The sequence below is a fragment of the Natrix helvetica genome (assembly GCF_964273705.1).
Source record: "Natrix helvetica genome assembly, chromosome: 4".
Taxonomy (NCBI): Eukaryota; Metazoa; Chordata; class Lepidosauria; order Squamata; family Natricidae; genus Natrix; species Natrix helvetica.
The window spans coordinates 146,880,162-146,906,570 of NC_138550.1; the positions used below are offsets into that span (position 1 = coordinate 146,880,162).

Genomic DNA, 26,409 nt, shown 5'->3' on the forward strand with positions numbered 1-26,409 from the left:
AATTGGAATTCTGTTTTAGAGCTCTATATTGAGTACTTAGAAATTAAAATTTAATTTAACAAATTAAATTAGTTTCATTAAAGGGCTGAGTCTCACAGCCATTTCATGGGAGGTCACACTATCAGTCCTTTGCAATACAACTAGTCCTCAACTTATGACCACAAGTTGGGACCGGGATTTCTGTCTTAAGATGTTGCAACCATAAGTCAAGTTAGGTCCAATGACAAAATTTACAGCAATTGTTAAATAAATCACTGTAGCTGTTACCAAAAATCACAGAGTCATTAAGTGAATGACTGTTTTCCCAGTTGGTGTTTTTTGACAGAAATTTCCAAAAAAAAAGTTGTGGGTTACAATCACGTAACCACAAGTGATTGTAAGTGCAAGCCAGTTGCCAACAGCCTAAATCGTGATCACATAACTGTAAGAGTGATGCAACAGTTATAAATGTGAATAAAAGTCATAAAGTCACTTTCTCTGCTATAATTTTGAACCATCTTTAAACAAATGGCCGTAAGTCAAGGACTCATTCATTTTTGCTTTCTCTGTGTGCTTGAGACTTTGAATTCTTCAACACTAGAAGAAACTTGCCACATAAATAAAAATACCTCCTGTATTGACAGACAAAAGGGAACAGCTCAAGACCAGAAGGCATACCACTAGTGAAATAAGACTATTGCAGTGCCTATTACCTGAGGTATTACTTGCTGCTGCATGGATAATCCATGGGGGCAAACCTGTAAGATATTGATAGATGTTTCCGTTTTGCCTATTTGTATTTTGTACGAATCAAATTGGCTTCTTAATGCAGGATGAACTGTACATAACTGTTTTCTTGTGAACTGTCTTTCCTTCTGAACTGAGACACTATTTGCTCTGTTGAGTTGCCTCTCCATATACAGTAATGAACCAACTTTGTTCTTTCCCCATATCCTCTTTCTCTGACATTTATAGATAACTTCCCTTTTAGATCCATAACACTTCTATCACTGGAATATAGCTTTGATGCTTCATCATGGCTTAGCCTATCTCTAAAATAAAACCTTTCTCCAAAATAAAATAATTTCCATAAAATATGTTAACTGAATTTCTCACCTCTTTATTGCTAATGTGATTTCCTGGCTTTTATTATGCAAATTTATAAATTCTGTGGTATGCACTATTAAATTGCTAACTACCTGATTGTCCTTTCCGTGATTAGAAGGGAAGGCGTTTGAAGCCCGTCTAACTCCAGTAACCTAATTTGCACCATGAATACCAGCCAGAACTTCAATTCTTGTTGTGGCCCGCCAGCAGCCAGCAGAGCTGGCAGCAGATTCAGACAGTGAGGAGGTTGGGGAGGAACATGGACCAGTCTGGGAGTCTGGGGAAGGCTCTGATGAGAGCTCTGTGTCAGAGGCAGAGAGGGGGAAAGAGCCATATGCCAGTTATCGACTGCCTTCAGAGTCAGACATCAATGAGGCAGATGAACAGCTGGAGCCTGTTCCCAGTGTGCGCATGCACAGAGTTGACAGACTTGGGAGTAAGGCCACAGGTGGACGATGAATGGCCCCTCCCAGAAGAAATAAAAGAGGAGCGAAGGGGGAGCGGAGTTTGCAGGAGAACATTAGTTCGCTTAATTGGTTTGTGACTCTCCGAGACTCCTTGACAAGTTTTGCAGATATCGGCCTGTCAGCTCTCCAAGCCAGATAAGGTTTGTGACGGTAAATCCTCCCTTGAAAGACTTTGTTGGATGTGAATGAGCAGAATTCACAGTAAATTACGAAAAGGGTTTTTTGTCGGGACAAGGAGTTTGCTTTATGTTCTCGGGAAGCCTTGGTCAGAACAATTCTTTCCTGCCTAAGTTTCATGACAACTGATGTTTAGAAGAGCAGTGTTTCTAAACATTACAAAATAAAATGGGTAGGCGGGGGAATGGGTACATCTGGCTGGAAACTACAGAAGGCATGATCATAATTAAGCAAGTAGGAGGAGGGGCAAATAACTACATCCATAACTTTTGATGTTTAAAGTTTGGATGCTTTTGAAGGTGTATATGAAGATTACTTGTTACTTGGAACACTGCTAATTTGACATATTTAAATCTTTTTGTAAAACCTAAAGAGGGATTATTTCTCATTTCCCCCCTTCTTTGACTGGTTATCTCTTTCCCTTTCTTCCTTTCTAATTTCCTTCCATGTCTAATGGGGATAGTCTTCCTTATTCCATATTCAGTCTATTCTTATTATTTGTTTATTGTTGTTATTTTTGTTGTTGTTCCTTCTCCTTTCACTGCTTCTGCTGGAAAGAAGAAGGGAATTATATCTGTATATAAATACATGTACTGTGTATGCTTGTTGTTCTTTGGTACTTCTAAGCAGTTTATGTGGCTGAAAATGAGTACAGTACAGTACCTTATTTTACAGGCAATTGATTTTAATTAGTAAACATTAATTACATTTAAATATGTAGTTTATATATAATTAATACTTTGGTGTGTCCTGGATGGGTACTTTCTTGCAATGTGAGGTTTCTGGCAAATATACAAAAACTTACTTTCATATATGCATATACACTATATTGCCAAAAGTATTCACTCACCTGCCTTTACTCTCATATGAACTTACTGTAAGTGACATCCCATTGCTAATCCATAGGGTTCAATATGACGTCGGTCCACCCTTTGCAGCTATAACAGCTTCTACTCTTCTGGGAAGGCTGTCCACAAGGTTTAGGAGTGTGTTTATGGGAATTTTTGACCATTCTTTCAGAAGCGCATTTGTGAGGTCACACACTGATGTTGGACGGGTTTACGTGGCCTACCACTTCGTGGCTGAGTTGCTGTCGTTCCCAAACACTTCCACGTTCTTATAATACAGCTGAGAGTTGACTGTGGAATATTTAGGAACGAGGAAATTTCACGACTGGATTTGTTGCACAGGTGGCATCCTATCACAGTTCCACGCTGGAATCCACTGAGCTCCTGAGAGCGACCCATTCTTTCACAAATGTTTGTAAAAACAGTCTGCATGCCTAGGTACTTGATTTTATACACCTGTGGCCATGGAAGTGATTGGAACACCTGATTCTGATTATTTGGACGGGTGAGCGAATACTTTTGGCACTATAGTGTACTTTTAAATGTGGGTGCAAAGAAATATGTATTAAATGGGGGAGAATACTCAAGATTGGTAGGGATTTGGTTATTTACTCAAATTTTCTTTTTGAAAATTTGTCTAGAAAGTTGGCATGAAAAAATATGAACCCATAAGTAAGAAAACGTTTCAAGGAGTTAGAAAACTGTACTTACAAATACATTTTTAGAGGATAGAGATTAATTACCTTTCCCATATACTACTTTGAGGAAAAGCAACAGAAGTACTTTAATGAAGAATAAATTAACTTTACTAGTGTGGTTTGTAGCTTTAAAAACTGCAAAGGGGAAACTTCTGGGCCTGGTGAATGCCTCATTGGGTGAGGGATCCTTACCAACCGCCTTGAAGGAGGCGGTGGTGAGGCCCTTACTTAAGAGGCCTTCACTCGACCCAACGGAGCTAGCTAATTATCGTCCAGTCTCCAACCTTCCCTTTCTAGCGAAGGTTGTCGAGAATGTGGTGGCGCAGCAGTTTCCACGACACCTTGACGAATCCGATTATCTAGACTCACGCCAGTCCGGCTTCCGACCCGGGCACAGCACGGAGACAGCCTTGGTCGCGTTGGTCGATGATCTCTGGAGGGCCAGAGATAGAGGCTGTTCCTCTATCCTGGTCCTATTAGACCTCTCGGCGGCTTTTGATACCATCGACCATGGTATCCTATTGCGCCGGTTGGTGGGGATAGGAGTCGGAGGTACCATTCTGCGGTGGTTCGGCTCCTACCTCTCCGACCGGAAGCAATGTGTGTTGACAGGGGGGCAGAGGTCGACCCTGAGGCCACTCACTTGTGGGGTGCCACAGGGGTCGGTCCTCTCGCCTCTCCTGTTCAACACATATGTGAAGCCGCTGGGTGAGATCATCCGTGGTTTTGGGGTTGAGTACCACCTGTACGCTGATGATACTCAGCTGTACATTTCAACCCCAAACCACCCCAACGAGGCTGTCGAAGTGATGTCCCGGTGTTTGGAAGCCGTCGCGGTCTGGATGGGGGACAACAGACTCAAACTCAACCCCTCTAAGACTGAGTGGCTGTGGCTACCGGCACCTCGGTTCAGCCAGCTGATTCCATCGCTGGCCATAGGGGGCGAACAATTGCCCCCTGTGGAACGGGCGCGCAATTTGGGCGTCCTCCTTGATGCCCGGCTGTCAATGGATGACCATGTGGCAGCCGTGGCAAGGGGGGCGTTCCACCAGGTCCGCCTGGTGCGCCAATTGCGCCCCTTACTGGACCGGGATGCCCTACGCACGGTCACTCATGCGCTGGTGACGTCCCGCCTGGACTACTGCAACGCTCTCTACATGGGGCTGCCCTTGGGACGCGCCTGGAGACTGCAGTTAGTTCAGAACGCAGCCGCACGGGCTGTGATGGGGAGTACTAGGTACTCCCACGTAACACCTCTCCTGCACGAGCTGCACTGGCTACCTGTGGTTTTTTGGGTGCGTTTCAAGGTCCTGATTACCATCTTTAAAGCGCTCCATGGCACAGGGCCTAGTTACTTGTGGGATCGCATCCTCCCACATACATCCCTGCGGCCAATTCGCTCACACAGGGAGGGGCTTCTCCTGGTGCCGTCCACTAGGCAATGCCAACGGGCGACACCAAGGAGTAGGGCCTTCTCTGTGATGGGCCCAACCCTCTGGAATGACCTCCCCACCGACATCAGAACCACCACTGACCTCCGCTCCTTCCGGCAAAAATTGAAGACTCACCTGTTCCGACTAGCAGGCCTGGCTTAATTACAACTGTTCCTCCTGGTAAACGTACTATTAACTGGTTATTTTAGGGGTATTGTTTTTAATTTAATTTGTGTGTGTCCTAGGGGTTTTAAAACTATATTTATATATACTGGCTCTGTACAGTTCTTTTTAATTCTATTTTAACCTCCTCCATATATAACTGTACATATTTAATTCTTCTATTTATTGTATTTTGATATATTCTTTATATGGACTGTACACCGCCCCGAGTCCCTTTCGGGAGAGGGGGCGGTCTAGAAGCACGGTAAAATAATAATAATAATAATAAACTGTTGTAACACTGAAAGTTTGACTGTTGAATCACAAGTGTATCAAATATTTAAAATCACAGTCCCTTGTCATCATTCTCCATGTGATAGACCATTTTTTGACATCTTATTTAGCAAGCTTTCTATAGCGAACTATTTCCTAACTAAATATAGTCAACAGTTCTGCATTGTACTTTATGCTGCAAGATATAAAAATAGCAGATGCACCAGTTTGGATATGCTTCAAAACATATTAAGATATACATTTAAATAAATTCTATGCTTACTATACTTCCTCCTAAATGAGTACATTATTCAGGATTTAACACTCATTTCATTCTTCACAATTAAAATATTTAAATTCGAACTGTTGAATAATTATTAATATACATATATACAACTTTGTTACTATGTGGTTTTTTTTAGTACACTGCTTAGAATAATTAGAAGAGGGAGTCAAACTATTCTCCAAGGCACCTGAGGGTAGAACAAGAAGCAATGGGTGGAAACTAATCAAGGAGAGAAGCAACTTAGAACTGAGGAGAAATTTCCTGACAGTTAGAACAATTAATCAGTGGAACAGCTTGCCTCCGACACTGGAAGTCTTTAAGAAGATGTTGGATAGCCATTTGTCTGAAACGGTATAGGGTTTCCTGCCTAGGCAAAGGGTTGGACCAGAAGACCTCCAAGGTCCCTTCCAATTCTGCTATTTTATTGTATTAATTCAGGATTGGAACAATTGATAAATGCTATAAATTTAAAAAAAAACTTAAAAGAGTTTGAGTGTCAGGAACACGGTGGCTCAGTGGCTAAGACTCTGAGCTTGTCGATCAGAAAGGTCAGCAGTTCAGCGATTTGAATCCCTAGTGCCGCGTAACGGAGTGAGCTCCCATTACTTGTCCCAGTTTCTGCCAACCCAGCAGTTTGAAAGCTTATAAAATGCAAGTAGAAAAATAGGGATCAGCTTGGTGGGTCTCATTCCATGTGCCTTTGGCATTTAGTCATGAGAGCTACATGACCACAGAGAAGTCTTCGGACAGCGCCAAAGAGCCATTTGGCTTTGAAACAGAGATGAGCACCACCCCCTAGAGTCAGGAACGACTAACACATATGTGCAAGGGGAACCTTTACCTTTACCTTAAGAGTTTGAGTATTAAACTGGAGTTTGTTTTGTCACTCAATTTAAACCTCTGTAACTATTCATAATAATATTCAGCATTTAAATATTAAACAGCAGTCAGAGTGTTTTGTTTATGGGAAGCATTTGGATTAGCAAAATATTTCTGTTGTTATACTAGTTTCTTGTTATGGTCAAATTCAGTAGAGCACCTGCTAAATTCAGAGGAAGCGATGATTAAAACATTACCCTTTGTTAGAAAGGAAATGCCATTTTACTTTGCAAATATATCTCACTTCCGGTTTGCTCGGAGGGTCGTTTTAAGCGTTCTGAAGGCTTCAGGGACCGTCCGGAGGCTTCCCTGATGCCTTCGGAGCGCTTAAAACGACCCTCCGAGCAATATCTGATGCCGAAGTAGTGGATACATGGGGAGACTGCTGTAAAAAGACAACATTGTTGTGTGAATAATATTCTTCTAGTTAATTAACTTAACTAGATTTAGAAGTTGTTCAAGGAAATAGAAGAAAATGCTATATATATATATATATATCTCCTCTGAGCTCCTGAATGAAATGGGAAATATAATGAAGAATTTAAGCAACAAATGCAAAGCATATATACCATATCTTGTTTCACTTTCTTTTTGTAGTTTCTACTGGCTAGATAAAAGGATACTTCTTGGCTCAAATATAATTATTTATGCCTGAACTAATTTACACTATAAGTTCTTTCCCTTAATGCAATGATTATTGCAATGACTGTCCATTGAGTTATATTCCAATTTAATTGCTAGGTAGAATTACCCAGGCAAAATTATTTTCATACATTCAGTGCAAATAAAACTGGTTGACTGTGCATGTTTAACTTTGAAGATCATATGCCGGTGATAGCTGTAAGAACTACCATTAAAATAATGTCTTCTAAGCAATTTTAGTGTTATTGTACAACTCTGAATTTCTGTGTTTATATTGGCCGTTTAAATGCATTTCTATTTATAAGGATACTTGATACAACTAAGTGTTTTTACTTTTTTTTAGAAGCAGGTGGTAAAAAACTGAAGAGTACAGTACAGAGAAGCACAGAAACTGGGTTGGCTGTGGAGATGAGAAATTGGATGACACGTCAGGCCAGCAGGGAGTCTGCAGATGGCAGCATGAACAGTTATAGCTCAGAGGGAAAGTAAGTCCTGACTGTAATTGTAAGTAAATATCACTCAACCAAATGTCATTGATTTAAATTAGGTTTAAGATCACAACATTGCACACGAACATGCATCATTCTAAATCCCAGTGAGGTTAATTGAATGTAGAATTATCATTTTAAAAAGCAATAAGTGTGATTCTCCCTCTCTCTCTTGATACCCGACTTCCTGTCCAACAAGAACTAGATAGACAGACAGACAGACAGACAGACAGACAGACAGACAGACAGACAGATATGAAATATATATTTTTATTCTACAAATATGTTGCTTTTCATGGATCTTAGCAGAGCTCGTCACTTGAGTAGTTGATAGTAACTTGCTATCACTTGGTGACGTGAGACTACCCAGACTGCCACCAGCTACTCTTCCCCCTGCTGAACTTCCCTATATCCCACAATACTAATTTCAGGACCTGTTGTTTGGACTGGCTATCATATAAATAAGGCTATCACCTTCTTTACAAATGTAACAAAGTAAAAGGACAGTTATAGCATATGCATTTAATGGGATACAAACATTAGCCTGTCCTGCTTCCCCCACAATTTTTTTCTGGCATGCATGGCCACCGCTGTAGACCAATAGGCAAGATAGAAGGGAATGATGGGAATTTTACTTCAACACAGTTGGTAGGTACCAAGTAGGAAAAGGCTGTTGTGAAAGGACGGTGGCATCTCTAGAAGCAGCACAAAGCCAAGATGTTGGTTACTGCAGTATAATCAAAGCTCGAATCTTTTGTATGTGCATGTCACATACCTGCACGAAAGGGACAGGACTTCACGTGCACCACCATGACTACCATCTTGAGTTTTACGGTCTCTGTTTAGACCAGTGTTTCTCTCAACCTTTTGAAGTTGAAGATGGGTGGACTGCCATTCCCAGGATTCTAGTCCAGAAATTCCAGTCTCCCAGGACTTCAACTCTTAGAATTCCCTAACTATGAGGGTTTGAAATCTACCTATCTTAAACCTGCTAAGGTTCAGAAATGTTAGTTTAGACACTATTCTGTATGTATGAAGCTAGCTATCTTGAGCAACGTTCATTTGAAGAGACAGGAGGTAAAACAAGCCATGCAATCATTTGTCAATGACACTGCAAAAGAAATACTTCACGTTGATTCAAATATCTTTTCAGCCAGTCAAAAAAAATGCCAGATTATTTAGAAGATAAGAATGACATCACAGTAGCTGTATTCCATCTGGTAAAGCAGGGCATTTTGTAATATTCTAACAGATATGCTTAGCTGAAAACAAACTCTTTTGTCTTCACTCTGTGTCATACTTCACATATCATTTGAAAGAGACTAAGAGTAACTCTTGAAGATGAAATACTCTTGAGAACAGAGGAGCTGCTTACATGACATATATTTAATTAGCAACATTTAAATTCAGTATTTGACTGAAAATATTAGCAGGAAATGTGTTCTGCCCGGTTTGGTTCTTTTCAGAAACCATAGAGCCTTGGTGGCGCAGTGGGTAGAGCGCAGTACTGCAGGCTATTTCTGCTGCTTGCTGGCTGCCTGCAATTTGGCAGTTCAAATCTCACCAGGTTCAAGGTTGACTCAGCCTTCCATCCTTCCAAGGTGGGTTAAATGAGGACAATAGCCTGACTAAACTGCTTAGAGAGGGCTGTAAAATGGTATATAAGTCTAAGTGCTATAAGGCAACTCTCACTCAATTGCATTATCATATTAAAAGCCACATTTGAAACACTGTGACATACAATAAAGAATGTGAAATATGCTTTTTTTTTCATATTAGAATCTTTTGGTTCCAGGTCAGTCTGCAAAGTAATATGATCAAAAATATGTTTAAGATCAAATAAAATATTCAGCATATTCAGTAATAAATTATTTTTGTGTCATAAAATAATATTTGTAAATGTACATTAGATATACCGTATTTTTTGGAGTATAAGATTATTATTATTATTTATTTATTATTTATTAGCGTTTATATACCGCCCCCTCTCCCAAAAGGGACTCGGGGCGGTGTACAGTCCGTATTAAAATACAACAGATTAAAATATAGAAATAACTACATAAAATACATGTATGAGAGGAGGATAAAATATGCCAAACTGTACAGCTAATAAATAAATCAATACAAAAGTTTAAAATATCAGGTTAAATTTAAAACACTATCCCTCTAAAAACCAGTAAGAATGTGTATGCCAGGAGGTAGACGTTATAAATTATGCCAAACCAGCCAGTCGGAACAGGTGTGTCTTCAGTTTCTGTCGGAAGGAGCGGAGGTCAGTAGTGGTTCTAATGTCGGGGGGGAGGTCATTCCAGAGGGTTGGGCCCATCACAGAGAAGGCCCTACTCCTCGGTGTCGCCCGTTGGCATTGCCTCGTGGACGGCACCAGGAGAAGGCCCTCCCTGTGAGAGCGAATTGGCCGCAGGGATGTATGTGGGAGGATGCACCTTTTTCCCTCAAAAAAGAGGCTGAAAATCTGGGTGCATCATATACATTGAATACAGCATTTGTTGCCTCCGAATCCCTGCCCTCTTCACCAAAATGGCCGTGCAGAGACTTTAGGCGCCTTGGAGAGTGCTCCTGGGGGCTGGGGAGGGCAGAAATGAGTGAAAAAAGGGTGTTTTTGTGCATTTTGCCCCCCCCCCCAGACCCCAGGAGCACTTTGCAAGGTTCCTAAAGGCTATTCATGCCCTTAAAAAAAAACAAAAACCAGGCCCGTTTTCGTGAAAAACAGGACATTTGGGGGAGGTCTGCAGAGTGCAAACACCTTTTTTTTTAAATTTGCCTCTTCAAAACCTTGATGTGTCTTATACTCCGAAAAATACAGTAACTAAAGTTGCCCACATTTGTAATATAATTTGTAATGGATCTTTGGGATAGAACCACCTTAGTAAAAATAAATGTGCTTTCTATTAGTTTGATCTTTCCTGGTGTGCGGTTGGCAGCAGACAGCCAATTCAGTGATTTTCTGGATGGACTTGGCCCTGCACAGCTAGTTGGACGCCAGACCCTGGCTACTCCAGCAATGGGTAAGAAATGTTGGCATTTGACTAATCACACTCAAACTGAATTGCTCTTGGTCAACCAGCACTATATCCACTTTAGATTTTTTGGAATAATTTTGATTTAGAATAGATTTGGAGAGGAAGGAAAACACTCATTAAACGTACACACACACACACACACACACACACACACACACACACACACACACACACACACAATCTCACATATCTCAGGGTGTTTATGAGCTTCTGTTGTCGTTTTCTTTAACAGCTGACCTGCGCGGTCACAAGTCCCATTTGTTTTTGCATGGTGTTTATCTCATTCTTACAGCTAAACTATCAGTGCACAAGTGACGGGGATTTTCTTTCAAGTAATTTAATGTCTTAGCAACTCAGAATCACTTCGAAGTGAAATGAGTGGCAAACAAATTTAATAAATAAATATATACCTTGTGGCTAATTCAGTGGTGAAATTCAGATTTTTTTACTACCGGTTCTGTGGGCGTGGCTTGGTGGGCATGGCAGGGGAAGGATACTGCAATATTCCCATTCCCTCCCCACTCTGGGGCCAGCCAGAGGTGGTATTTGCCGGTTCCCTGAACTACTCAAAATTTCCATTACTGGTTTGCCAGAACCTGTCAGAACCTGCTGAATTTCACCCCTAGGTTAAGTAGTAGTGACAAGGAGAGATTGACCCAAGGTGACTTCTGTGTGTAAAGAATAAAATCTTGATCTCCTCTCTCATAATCCAGCACTTTAATACTATTCTATATGGCTTTCTTGCAACTGTGACTAGCTAACCGCTAGAAAACATCACGGTAGTCTTATGGAAATTTATAATTAGATATATGTCTGATTTGGAAAAATATATCCTTTAGCAGTCTTTCTTTCTTCCGTGGGTCACTTCAACCTTGCATGCCTCCTGGGACCCCTTGTCCAAGTTCTATTATGGATACCAACATGGAACAATGCCTTTTCTGGCATCAGCTAGGTAGTATTTGCAGCATCACACACATCACTATTTTTGGTTACCTTGGTACATCCCATGATCCCCCACTCTATGTTTTTCAACTTTATCCCCATTGAAGTATCCCAGGGCGTCCTACCTTTTAAATTGTTAACAATAGAAATAAAAACTCTATTGTTCAGTCCTATAAGTAAGACTCTGGCACAATCGAGAGTAATCAAATGTAGTTTTCAGTTCAACTGAACTGATGACGAGGTACAGAAGAGATTTAATTATTTACTTTAATGTCTATTTATATAATCACAGACTGTGAGTATGTGTGTAAGGGCGTGTGCATGCATTCCTACCCTTGTATCTGCTTTTTATTTACGTACTTGCATTTTTTGTCACTTTAGGTGATATCCAAGTTGGAATGATGGACAAAAAGGGACAATTGGAAGTAGAAATAATAAGAGCACGAGGCCTTGTTGTAAAACCAGGTTCAAAGACACTGCCAGGTAAAAGAAGTGTGCTTAGCTCCCAGAACTATAAATGCTGTGATAGTATGGGAGCAATTTGTTTGTCTATAACCTTAACTTTTCCATAATCATAACCTTTAATGAAAGTAGCCTCAGCTTTACAGTACTGACCATCCCTGCAGGGCCTTTTTCTTTAGAGATGAGATCTGCACAATACAGAGTATTACTTTTTAAATTCAATTTTCTCAATTCTGTCCCTGTCAGTTTTTATATATGAAATTAATTAATCATGCTATATGGGCATATGCATGGAAACTCTTAGTATGATGGATGTTTAGTGTTCTCTGAGCTTTTTATTTTCTTGCAGATGTTTGATTATCCAAAGTAAGTAACATCATCAGTGCTAGTAAGGAGTGGGGTTTGCTTTCAGTTTATATAGTAGTCACTTTCCCTGTCAGTGTTGATAAGGGTAGTCTTAAAAGTTATTTGGTTGGGCAATCTTGTTTGGCAGTTCCTTGATTAGGATATTGTTTACTTGATTACTGGTCTGTCGGAGTTAATCTATATTTATCTGGGTGCTGATTGATGATTGGGAGGTGCTTTGGTCTTTTTGTTCCCTTTTTGGCTTTTGATTGTTTCTTTTGCATAATATATAGATATTGTTTATGTCCAGGTGTCTATTGATAGCTAATTTGTCAGAGTGCCAGGCTTCTAGATATTCCATAGCATTTTTGGTCTAGGATGGTCACAGTTTTCCAATTGAAACTATGTTAACTCTGAATCCCAAGGTAAACTGTTAGCATTCCTGGGATCCAAAGCTACCATTGTAAATTGTCCTCCTGCTTTGAACCCTGAAGCAATACTAATAGTATTTGCTTATTCCTAGGGAAGAGGGACAAAGAGAATGAGAAGCTTGCATAAGTAATCTATTTTGGTCATTCATAAATACACTGTGTGAAGATATATTCGGTTGAAGCTAAATATCACTGACTGCTCAAGGGCATAGCTAATGTGAACATTTTCTTAACAGTTGTTTATATTTTTCCTTCCAAAGCACCCTATGTAAAGGTGTATCTATTAGAAAATGGGGTCTGCATAGCCAAAAAGAAAACAAAAGTGGCAAGAAAGACGCTGGAGCCTCTTTACCAGCAGCTGTTGTCATTTGAAGAGAACTCTCAAGGGAAAGTTTTACAGGTAATTTGCATCACTGCTATGCAGATGAATCATATTTATTTGTTGATCTAAAAAAAATGCCTGTGCTGCTTCCCATAAAATATTTCAGTTGAACTGAAAAGGACCCTGAAAAACTCCCGTTCAACAGTTAATGTAAAATATACATATTAAAAAAAACAATTGAAGAGGAATAAATGAATGAATGCAAATAAATAAACCTTTGCCTCCACCTTTAATATTGAGAAGACCTCCCTGAAAAGGTAGGGTTTCAGTAGCCAATGTAAAGGTAAGCAGCCCTCACGCAGGAAGAAAAGCATTCCAAAGAGCCGGCAACCGCATTAAGGAGCTCTTTCTGTAAGTGACCATAAAGATAGCATCAGTGGTGGGATTCAGCCAGTTCAGACCAGTTCAGGTCGATTCAGCCAAACTGGTTGTTAAATTGCTGGCTGAACCTGCCCCTTTCTGCCCCGCCCCTTCCAGGAGTTCCCACATGCCCTGCGTTGGCTCGCAGGTAAGTGCAAGGAGGCCTATTAGGCCAAAAATGGGATGCGGAGGGGGGGAGTGTCACGCCCTCCCCCATAGCCAATTTTTGCTCCCAGGGGTGCAGGAGGCCAAGTGCTGCCTGTCATACCCCATGGCCACCATGGCCACTCCCAACCAGCCAAATATTAGGGCAGAGAACCAGTTGTTAAATTATTTGAATCCTACCACTGGATAGCATTGTTAATAGGATTCCCTAGGGAATGGAAGTGCTTAAACAAGTGTATAATGGAGAAGGCATCCTACTAGAAGCTGCAGATGAGGGTGAATAGACCACATTATGACCACAGACCCCAAAAGAAAAGACCACTATAGTAATACATTGCATAATCATTAACAATAACTACTCATTGCAGGGCAAACTTTACATGGTATAAGACAACTTAGCATTGTTTAAGAAAACAGAATTGTCCTGGGAATTTAGAGAGGAGTGAGGAGATCAATTGCAAAGAGAGTCATTGTAGAATTAGCAGTATAACAACAACAAAAATGGACTGTGATTTCCATTGCATCTACATCAAAGGGCATTCAGCAAAGGGAATTTTTCTGTAGCCACCTTCTAATACCTGCTGTGGGAAGAACATTACTAGATTTCTTTTACCAAGTTGTTTACAGATTTAACATACCAGTGATGATCTGGAAGCTTTTAGGTAGCTGGCAATAAGAGCCAATAAGCCACCAGTGGAGCTAGCTAGTAGAATTGTTTCAAAAGATAGTTGGGGGCTGCGATTAAAGCACCATGCTAAAACCAGGAGACTATGAATTCTAGCCCTGCCTTCAACACAAACCAGCGGAGTGTCCTTGGACCAGACACTTTCTCTTAGCACTAGAAAGAATGAATGGCAAACTACTGAAAATCCACAGGCATCATATCTGCTCGTGCCTGTCTCCCAAGGTCATTCCCACATACCATTATAGGTCATTAGCACTTGGACAAGAAGACTATTCCTCTTCAGGAAGACTCAACACAGCTGCTGAGTCAGCTAAGGTTGATAATAGGCATGCTAACCACAGAAGTCAGAAGTCTGTGACAATGATAACTGTAGAAGCACCTGCTAATTATTTACTGTAAACTTTTAAATGGAGAGTTTTTATAGGAGTGGCACCAGGGGTGAAATCTACTTACCTTTGCTACCAGTTCGCAAATGTGAACGCCACCTCCACACATGCGCAGGACCTTCCGCTCATGCGCAGAGCGTCAAAAATGGACTTGATGATGTCCGGGTGGGTGGGCAGAGCCTGCTACCGAGCGCGCCTGCAAAGGTTAGTAGAACAACGTGGGGGGCAATCCTCTGTGCCATGCAATCCTGCTTTCTAGCTAATATAAATCGCATGTCACAGCTGATTGTCGGAAATACCAGTTCGCCCAAACCGGTAGCATTTTCTTACTATAAGTTCGAGTGAACTGGTAGCTATTTTTATTACCCGTTCGAGTGAACTGGTAGCTAAGAGAAGAACATTGTAGCAATATGGCAATAAAACCCCTCTTCATGATTTTGGATCGTAAGCATTTACATTAATTCTGTGTACTGTAATGAACCAGATGGTGCACTGAACACCTCAGTAGCTACTACAACAAAAACAGTGTCCATCTCAGCGTGAAGTGTACAAAAGGATTTGCTGGGTGGCTACCTGAGACATTATTCAAGTTGCAATTTAAGGCATATATATATATATATATATATATATATATATATATATATATATATATATATATATATATATATATATATATATATATATATATATATATATATATATATATATATATATATATATATATATATATATATATATATATATATATATATATATATATATATATATATATATATATATATATATATATATATATATATATATATACTGGTTTTGTTGTATTCGGGTCTTTTCCCGTGTAAGGTTGAGATATACATACATACATACATACATACATACATACATACATACATACATACAAAGAAAAACCAGAAGGTCCAGTTGCCTCTTGAAAAAGCACCTTTGGGTTAAGCTATATGCCTTTCCCCTGTCCTTCAATTCCTTTGTGCCTCAGTTGCAAGTTGTTTTTCTGCTTGTGGCCTGTTCTGCTCTCGGATATTAATTTAATATAGTGAAGGCTAACCTCCCTCCCCCCAGCTGTTTTATGGCATAATAATGTTTTAAGCTCTCTATTATGCGAATCCATTTCCAACTTTATAAACAAATAATATCCTACCTTGCTTTTACATAAATATTTAACATACACATACAGACATCCATCTTGTTTTTCCCATTTGAGATAAGCAATTTTATGCAGAGTGCAGAGAAAAAGAAAGAGTTAGCTAAAGAAATTAAATAATAAGAAAAAGAAAATATAGCTAAAACTGTTGTATACTATTACAATCTACCATAGCTTCTGCCAAGTTTTCTATCTTTGCAAACCATCCTACTTTCCAACTATCTCCATACCTCATTTCATGCATTTCTTCTTTCTACTTCTCATGTCTTTCTGAGGAAGTCATCAAAATCACCCAGCCTCAGGCCTTGCCTTTCAGTCAACCATTCACTCTTTCATATATCAGTTGTGGAATTTCTCATTCATCCTCTCTATGAACCCCAAACCAATACTGATTACTCTGTTTTGTATTCAATCTGCATTAATTTAGCAATCAATCATTGTTTGACTCTACCTTCTTGTTTTACCACACATACCTCTTAAATAACCCATTCCTTCTGTGGTCAACTTACTTTTCTATTTCTCCAGTCATATCAACTCTCGCTTTCATATTACAAAATGGAGAGAAACACATAACAATTCTTGCTTTGCCCCCCACATATTTATTTTGTAACATACCAATATACTACTTGCTATCTCTCATCTGTGCACATCTGAACATGTCTTCATCCATTTGTTCTTCTACCAAAGTACACAGCCTATCTCCTTGCTTTGGTCTTTTGTCATTTATGTATAACTTGCCAATATTAACTCCATTTTTTTCTTATAACAGCTATATTTATCTTGGCTACATCATTTTCTTTCTTTTTTGATTTTTTTAAATTTTTAAATAAACACAAACAGACAAAACAAAAAACACAAAACCATCTTCCATTACAAATTATAGAAAGTGTGACGGTTGGTTACAAAAACCTCCGTACGTCCCTTCTACAGTCATCACCTATAATTCATATCAAATCACACATTTTTAAATCAAGTATGCAATATTTATATTCATTGCTATCATCATACCTCAACTTTCATTTGACTGTAATAGTTTTTACATCTTTTTATATAGAATATTCCAATTTAAAGCAAAACCACATAATGGCATTCCATTAACTCCTCCCAAAATCATACAATAAGATTACGTCTTTATAACATGTTCTAAGTAAGAATTGGTTATATTTAATTTCTAAACTTCCTCTCATAGTCTCCATTTGCAATTTATATAGAATTTCCTCTTATCAAACCAATACATATGTATGCATTATTATCAATAATTTGTTTAACTATAACCATTATCACTTCATTTTATACATAATATTCTAAATTTGACTATGTTTAACTTAATTTTTATTATAAGCTTTCATTACATCAACCTGTATCTTTCCAGTAATAGTGCAGTCTTATGTCTCTTGCCATTTGTAGCATTAGCATTCTGATTAATTTAGTAGGTCTTATATGAACTTCTCTTGGCAAGTTGTTATTCATTACATTTCTTATGTAAACCCGAAACCCTCCATCTGCTACTTCAGTCAGCTTATCTTTGGTTATCAGTAGTGCTTCTGATAAAGTTCCTCTCCTTACTCCCATCAAGTTTTCTCTCTTTTCTTCTTCTGTGCTTTGAAGTTTTGGATAGAGTTCCAGTCCATCTATCTCCCCTTTCCATATTCTACTCTTTCCATTTCCAGCCAGGCTCAGTTTACTATCAGTATCAACAGTTATCTTGTTTCTTTGCTTATTTTTTCCTTCAATTTTTAGAATTCTGTCCTCCATTTTTTCCATTTGTTAAACATGATCAATTTTTCCATCAAATTTTACTGTGCTGCATTCCATATTCTCCAATCTCTTCTCAATTTTCTCTGTTACTGCTAAAAAAATTTGGGTTTCAAACATAATCATTTGCAATGTTAAGGTTTCTTTTTCCTGTTGCGCCATTCTTCCAACTTGTAAACACTGCCACTATAGCATTCAAAACTTTTTGTTAGATTTGAAGCAAGTTCATTTATATTCTTTCAAGTCAAGGCCCTCTCCTCTCTTCACTCCAACTGCTGAGAGAGCTCCTGAAGAGCACCTGTGTAAACAACCCATGCTCTTCCCACTATCACTCTCAATAAACAAGCTGAGGAACCTTGAAGTGTAAATCAAATGATCAAAGGCAAGAAAAAAAACCAGTGTTTCCAAGCCTCCAGTCTCCAAGTGACAGTGTTACTTCCTTTCCTTCTATTATTACAGCCTCTTTGTATTCCTTTTAATATCTTCTTTATAATCCAAGCTTAAAGAGAAAAAAAACTTCTTAAAAGGACCAAAAGACCATCCAGTCCAACATTGTAAAAATAAAGGATTTTTTTTAATCCATTGGAATATAAAAAGAAATAAAAAGCAGAAGAAGAAAAACTAATCCGTTCAGTTTAAAAAATAGGATACATTTGCAAAAGTTCCATCCATGAAAAAAGATTTAAAAACTGGGATAACACACTGTCTAACATAGCTTAATTTCGCCACTTACTTTCTTCTGTTTTCAAATTTAATTTAGCTTTGAGTTTTTTGGGTAATCTCTTGTCTAATAATAAAATTTCCTCACCAAACGGCACACTTTCTCTTTCCGCTTTCCTCCCGTTCCGGAGCTGCACTGCAACTTCAGCAGCTTCAATGGCTGCACTTCTATCGCCGGCAAGAAGAGGTTCTCCTGGATCGATCAGGGACTTTGCGATGTCCCTGAGATCACCAGGACATACTCTTCCCTTTCACCATATCTATGGGACGGTTTAGGTCCAAAAGGACCATCCACCAACAGATATATTGACTGCGATCCTGGAGCCCTAAGATTGCACGTCATGTCATCGCGACGTTATATCCTCCTCCTCAGGCTACATCATTTTCTATATTACTTGTTGTATCATACAGCTGTAATTTATTGCAAATCATTTGGGTTCTTATCCAACAACACAGTATCATCTTTGTTCAAAGATTCACATCCCAACCAACTTACTGCTAATGACATCAACATTTATTTGTAAATGCATTAATAAAAAAAGAAGACAATACACATTCTCATCTTATTCCCTGCTCAACATTCAACTATTTATTAGGCATTCCATTTATTCTCACCCCTGATTTCTTATCCTATATCATTCTTACTGTGTTCAGCAATTAGCCTTCATCTCTATAGTCACGTAAATGTTCCAGAATTCTAGCTGATTTATTCTGTCATATACTTTCATTAAATCAACAAGCAATTTTTTTGCTACATTCACATGCTTATTAATAGCCATTTGAAGTGTAAAAAAGTGTTATACCCATCACTATATGGTGTAAAGCTGCATTGTGTCTCCTAAATTTTAGTCATTGTTACTTCTTGTACTTTTTCTAACAGAATTCTACCAAACAGCTTCCTAGGCATACTTCACAAAATTAATCCTCTGTTGTTTCCACATTCACTCTTTCTATTTCCCTTTGTAGAAGGGAGAAAAAACTGCATTATTCTCATAGTCAAAAACTGTCTAGCCTGGAGATTTAATAGTGGTCTTCCATTCTTATGCTAATCAGGTCTAACCCTGATTCATTTTTCCAAAATTAGCCCAAGTAAGTTAGATGCTCCCTCCTGCTGTGACCTAAATAGAAGTACAATACAACATTACAACTGAAAACCGCAGCAAATAAAAATGAAGTCCAAGACTGCAGATTAAAAGCCCCATAGCGTAATTGGTGAACTGGTATATTGTAGTTATTGGGAGCTGCTTCCAGATTATCATTCATATAGCCATATTTTAAATTGTAAACAATTATTTGGGTTGATAAATTTCAATCTATTTTGGAAGAAAATAGATAAACGCTTTCCAACTTTATTTTTTAAAAACATCTATCATCCTGAAAAAGTTTAAAGTGTTTGAAAAGAAAAAAAATCTGAGTGATAGATCAGTAATGAGATTCAAGACAGATTACCACTCATTCTGGTATGAAAGGACCTAAATTCAGATGAAGTTCCACTTTTAATCTCTCCAGTGTTGCAGTGCTGAACTCTTTTCAAGTCTTTACACTGGTCCAATTTAAGATGCTAGCTTGACTAGCACCTTAAATAGTTAATAGCTTAACTATTAAGGAACAGATCTCATAACCTTTGCTGAATGGGGATGATCAGGACCTTCAGGCCTGAAGACTGATGTGGAAAGAACACTTTAAGAAAAGGCTGTGGCAAATTACTTTGAAAGTCTTGCCAGGTTATCATCAGAGGTTTATCTTGGACTTGTAGTCCTTACCCTTTCAAAGAAATATTTTTATTCTAATTACCTTCTCTTATAGGTAAAAGCAGGGGTGAAATGCTATCAGCTCAGACCGGTTCACCCTAACCAATAGTAAAAAAATGCTACCGGTTTGAGCGAACCAGAAATTCCAATGATCAGCTGTGACGCACGATTTATATTAACTACAAGGCAGGATTTCCTGATTTCTAGCTAATCTAAATCGTGTGGCACAGTGGATCCCCCCCCCCGCTGTTCTAGTTACGTTTGCAGGCGCACTTGGTAGCAGGCTCCGCCTACCCATCTGTTTTGAATGTTCTGCGCGTGCATGGAAGGTCCTGCGCATGCGTGGAGGTGGCCTGGGCAAACGTAGCGCACACACGCATGCTCATATTTGTGAACCAGTAGAAAAGGTAAGTAGATTTCACCCCTGGGTAAAAGGTGAAATAAATGACTTTTAGGATTTTAGAGTTAAACCCTGGTTAGTGTTAATTAAATTTTGGGGATATTTTTTTGCATTTGCAAACATAATTTGCAAAGTCTTTTTTTGATGTTATCAAATGTATCAGTCCATGTTTTAAATAATGAAGAGATTTTTTGTTGTTGTTGGATTTAGCTCTGTTGGAATCTAAATTCTAATCTTCATTTGAGATGAAATGTAACATGACCCATCCAAGGCCATTCCATTCTTCAAAAGTTAAGGGACTTTTTAGGTACATCATCATATGGCTCAGAAGGGAGAAGATGAAATTAGAAAAGACCCAGGAATGAACTTGAGTCAAAGTAATTTGGACCCCAAGCAGTGTTTCCAGCTCATATTTTTCTTGTTTGGTTCATTAAATCAGCACATTATCAGTCTATCCATCTTAGAACTATTCTCCATAAAATAGTGCATTTCTTTGCTACTTCCTTAAAATGTATTATTTCTTTTTAATCCAACAGATTATTGTATGGGGAGACTATGGGCGTATGGATCATAAATCCTTTATGGGAGTGGCACAGATACTTTTGGAAGAACTGGACCTGTCCAATATGGTGATCGGCTGGTTTAAACTATTTCCTCCTTCGTCCCTAATAGATCCAACTTTGGCCCCTCTTACAAGAAGGGCTTCCCAATCATCTCTTGAAAGTTCAACAGGACCGTCGTACGCTCGCTCATAGCAGCTGTGAACTTTATCATAGCAACCAGCGTTACAAAAAATAAATATTTAACAGGTCGCAAGCTCTGGTAACACTGCATGCTTAATGTTGCGTCTTTGGAGCCTGTTTCTAGGGCTAGAAAGCGATCCTGTATTCTCAGAGGAAGTTGCACACATTGTGCTCTAAAGGTAGTCCTCAGGTGAAGGAGTGGAACTGGAAGAACTGAATGATTGGAGTTCAGTGACACTCAACTTTTAATCCAATTTGAAGCCATGGATTAAACTAAAGAATCAAGTTGTCTCATGCAACAAGAATCCCTTCAATGGCACGTCTATTTTCTTGTTCTCTTTTCTTTACTGGCCCTTTTCTGCCCGCACCCACCCAAGCCTGGTTATGCCACAGAAATATGGAGCTACCCAAAGAAGTTGTGCTAGAAGGAAAAAAGAAAAGTGAGCTGTCATTGCATTCATTAACAGCAGAGGAAACTTGCCTTATCAGAAAGCTTGAAGACTTAGAGCGGCAGGCTTTGTAACTCCGGCTACTAATAGAATCAAATCCAGCGTGGACTAAGTGAAAAGTAAAATTCTGTGGCTATACTGTACTGTATGAATTAAAAAGACACTTTTTTGCATGGACACAGATTATGCTGAACATTTAAAATTATTTTCTTGGGGCTGCAACTTGCAAAAAAAAAGAAGAATAAATCAGCCATTTTCAACAATTTATATTATTTTTAAAAATAAATTTCACTAGTGCATGGTTTTAAAAGGGAGAGAATGCAACAAGGTGATAGACACACCAAGTTATCATTCTTTAAACCAATCATGGTCTGTGTTTTTGCAGACAACAATGAAAAATTAATAATTTCTAGCAAATACTCAAATTATGTTTATGTGACAAGAAATAAATGTAATATATTAAATTTATTTAAATGTAAAAGGTACAAGCCTTGTAAAGTTCAAAATATGTGCAAATTGTACACTTCTTCCCCTTCTCGTTTCCCCCATCCTCCTTTTGCCCTCTCGTTGCTGTCCTGGCTCCCAGGATGATCATTATCCTTCGAAATTGCTACTTTTTGACTTACTACTCTCAAGCTCCCTATTTGATTCAGGGATACAGACTGATTCTGCATTTCTGAAATCTTTGAGAAAAAAAAATTGTTTAAGAACTTTTTTCAAGCATGTTGAAAAGAATTTTGCAACATGGCTTGGGGAGTACATTACAATAATTCAGCATGTATTTGATAACAAATTGAACTTTTTGCTGTTTATTGTACAGTGCATGAAAAACTTTTCCCTCTCACCTTCAAATTGAATTATACAGCAAAATACTGGAATCATGTGGCCATTTGTAAAACATCTTCAATAAATTTGTTTTCAGCACCAGCATCATTCATTCAAAGGTTGAACTATCATTTCTAAATAAAGAAATATCAGAGCAGTCTTGGTAAATATCAGCATCTTATCACTTCCATTGAGCCAAATAAATTGCTACCTATTAAACTCTTCTGTTCAGTTTTCATAAACTCAGATGGGGAAATCAGTGAATATGAACTTGACATTCAAGTCATAATTTGAGCTATAGTCCTGTATCTACTTAATCTTTCTATTAATGGGAAATACATGCCCAAAGAGATTGCAGATTTTTTTAAATTCTTAAACGCCTTAAACAAAATACATAACATTTATTAATTTTGACACCCGTCACCAAGAACCTAAAATGCACATGTTGCAGGTATTTGAAGAAACAAACACCTGTTTCCTATATCAGGTAATTTAGGGTAACTGGAAATGTGGATAATTTTAAATCCAGATCTTATTTTTTCCTGATAAAAAGATATGTAACTTGTTCGTGTTGAAGTATATCATCCTTTTTTCCCCTGTATCTTTAGATGCCTTACAGACCTATTGTTTAATGATGAGGCATTGCAATAATATTTTAATATGTGCAACTATTAATTTAAGGCCATACTCATGAATATTTTACTTTTGTATTTACATATTCCTGTATGTACATGAATTATAGGAGGGCAAAAGGAAAAATGGGTATACTGCCATTTCTTTTATATGGTTCAATTTTAAAACAGAACAGAATTCCTTCAAGGTTTGCACATGTTCCATGCATGAGTACCGTTGAATGTGAATGGAATTAATGCAGTCAAAATGCTTGGTGAATTCTACCCTTGCAGTGATCTCAAACAGCACCTGAACCCCAAAGGGAATTCTTATTGACAGGAGTTCTGTTTACGTACCAAACCCTTTTGCATTCATAAAAGAATTACCTAGCTAAGAAAGATAATTGATCTTTTACAAGATTATGTATAGGTTAATGATGATGGGTTAAAAACATATTGACTGAAATAATTTAATCACCTGTATGAGCAATCAATGAATACTAACACATGCATTAATCCCTAAAAATAAAAAAAAACATTTTTAAAGTGTACGACTCTTTTCCTGATACTGTGATTATGCAGTGGGTGCACACTTTATGCATATTCCTATAAAAATATTTCTTAATTCACACAAGGAGGACATGACAATATGGAAAGTGTGTACGTAACTGATCATCATGCAGTATTTATTTTTGATTGTATTTTTTAAAATATTCACATGTCTGCAACTCTACTTATAATTTAGTCATGTAAATAGCATACCTCCAGTGACCACAGCTGTCTTGTACATAGTCTGTTTTAAAAGTAACTGGAATCAAGGTTGGGAGAGAAAAGGCAGACAGAAGGCCTTTTGATGAACACCAATCAATGTAAATCAAACTCATTCTGGTGATGGTATTTAAGACTTTAAATAAAACATGTTTCTTTAGAGAATTTGTGGTTCTTTTTATCATGTATATATATTTATACATGAATTTATTAAAATAAAAATTGACAACCAGCATGGTAATACTTAGTATACTAGAGTAGGAACAAGGATGAACATGCTTTCAGATGGCTGGATGACTTTGGCCAAATGGTCCTCCAAGTTCCAGACAGACACCATCTGTCAAAATTGAAAAGCACCTATGAACCTGTCTGTAACTTCAATAAAGAGGCCATCAACCTGCTGTGTGTTGGTTTGGGATGGCAGTGATGATTACTGGGGATCTTAGTGCCTGGATTATGAGCCCTAGCCACACTAAAATGCTTTCTGGTATACTTGTATTGCTAATCCTTCTAGCTAGCCATCAAGAAGAAGGCCTGACCTCATTTACTCCTGAAAGCTAATCTGATGTATTGAACTGTGTGCTACATGATTATTTGAGAATTAAGTAGAGATTAGAGACTGTTGCTCATCCTGGACCTTTTTGCTCTTGGAATAGCTTTGGTTTGGTTAAATTATTAGTTTAAGGCTAATTTTAAAATTATTTTATGCCAAATTCTTTTGAAGCATGTCAATGGAAATTCTAAGTCCTCTAGGTCATGGTTATCCCAAAGGTGCTTTTTCAAAAAGCAATTGGACTTGCTTTGTTTTTCCTTAAAGATGTTTCACCATCCAATAAGCTGCTTCAGTTCTTTTATTTTTTCAAGAAAACTTCCCCAAGATGTATATGTACTTGATTTCAGCCTTCATGCTGATTGAGGATGATGGGTTTTTATTCAATGGACCAGGAGGACATAATAGTCACAGATAGTTTCTCTACTTGACTTTTTTTCCAGCAGTTTTCCTGTCAGGGTTTATTTTACCTGTATGATTACACACAAGTCCCAAATATACAGTATGATCTAGTGACTTATTGGTGGAGGCAATATTATCCCACACAATCTAAGATGAGAAAATACTTCCATAAGATTATGGAAAAATATATGTTATGGTAAGACAATTGCTTGTGTAAATCAATTTAATGGAATCGCAAATTCTTGAGATACTGTCCTTTATTAAGGAAAAAAAAAACTCTGTTAGCGTTTAGTGATTCATCTTTTAAGCCTATCCACATGGAGCAAAGATAGTTTCAAAGGATGAATCATTAAAAGCAAAGTGTTTCTTATGACCAGGCTTAAATTATCCTACTTCAGACACATTGTGTGAAGATCTAGCTCTCTGGAAAAGGCTCCAATGCTGGGGGAGGGGGGAGGATGGAAATAAAGAGAAGAGGATGCCCAGCTGCAATGTGAGTGGGCCCAGTCACAGTGTGATTGAGTATACAATTGAGAGACTTAAAAGACCAAGTTAGGATAGATCATCATGGAGAAAATCTATGGTTTGTTGTCAAAACCAATTCAATGGCACATATGTCCAATGCCTTTGAATCTTTGATCAAAGCTGAGGTTTTCACAAGGTTGAAAAATATGTATTGCTAAATAAATGGCTCTTGAAGCAATAATAAAAGGAAGCTCTTCACTGAGTCACTCATACCTTCGTCATCATCTCATTGGACTATTGCAATACGCTCTACAGGGGCTGACCTCAAAAAGTATTTGGAAGCTTCAGCTGGTGCAGAGTGTAGCTGTCTGAACCATACTGAATGAATGAAGAATGTAACCTCATCGCTCCATGAATTGTAAGGTAAACGTCACACCCACGCACATGTGTGCTAGTCATTTCCAGCTCTAGGGGTGGTGTTCATTTCTGTTTCAAAGCTGAAGAGCTAGCGCTGTCTGAAGACGTCTTCATGGTCATGTGGCCAGCAGGATTAAATGCCGAAGATGCATGGAGCGCTGTTACCTTCCCACCAAAGCAGTCCCTAGTTTTCTGCTTGCATTTTTTATGTGCTTTTGAACTGCTAGGTTGGCAGAAGCCGGGACAAGTAACGGGAGCGTCCCTCCATTACTCTGCATTAGGGATTTGAACTGCTGAACCTTTCTGATCGACAGGTTTAGCATCTTAGCCACTGAGTCACCGGGTCCCTTTTAGTCTCTGTTTACTAGGAGCCAATTTCAATAGGTTGCTTTCTTCATCCTCCTCTCCTCTTCTAGCCCAACTCCACTATCCTCCTAATTTGTCCAGCTTCTGATCAACAAGCTCAGCATCTTAGCCACTAAATCACCCCACCCCCTTGAATTGTACTGGGTACCAATTTGCTTCTGGGTCCAATTCAAGGTATTGGTCATCACCTACAAAGCCCTACATGGCATTGGAACAACCGGCTTTGCCCATCACTTGTTCAGGCAGGGAAGGAATGCTGCAAACCCCACTTGTCAAGGAGTTTCATTTAGCAGGGTCTAGGAAGAAAGCCTTCTCTGTCATTGCTCCCACATTATGGAACACCCTATCCCCAGAGGTGAGGAGGGACCCCACTCTCTTGGCCTTCTGCAA

The 26,409-nt window shown here is 38.6% G+C and overlaps 1 protein-coding gene across 4 annotated transcripts in view; it reads left to right on the plus strand.

Moving 5' to 3' along the window:
• The window catches only part of RIMS2 (regulating synaptic membrane exocytosis 2), a gene marked incomplete at its 5' end in the record, with an annotated part of 310,377 nt that extends 286,393 nt beyond the window's left edge, over positions 1–23,984 (plus strand). For all 4 annotated transcript variants that reach the window (XM_081953026.1, XM_081953023.1, XM_081953024.1 and 1 more), the window contains 5 exons: positions 7,295–7,436; positions 10,353–10,465; positions 11,804–11,905; positions 12,921–13,060; positions 20,960–23,984. In XM_081953026.1, the coding sequence (XP_081809152.1) occupies positions 7,295–7,436; positions 10,353–10,465; positions 11,804–11,905; positions 12,921–13,060; positions 20,960–21,178 (716 nt within the window). In that variant the 3' untranslated portion in view covers positions 21,179–23,984. The remainder of the gene's footprint in view (positions 1–7,294; positions 7,437–10,352; positions 10,466–11,803; positions 11,906–12,920; positions 13,061–20,959) is intronic.
• Between the last annotated feature and the right edge of the window lie 2,425 nt (positions 23,985–26,409).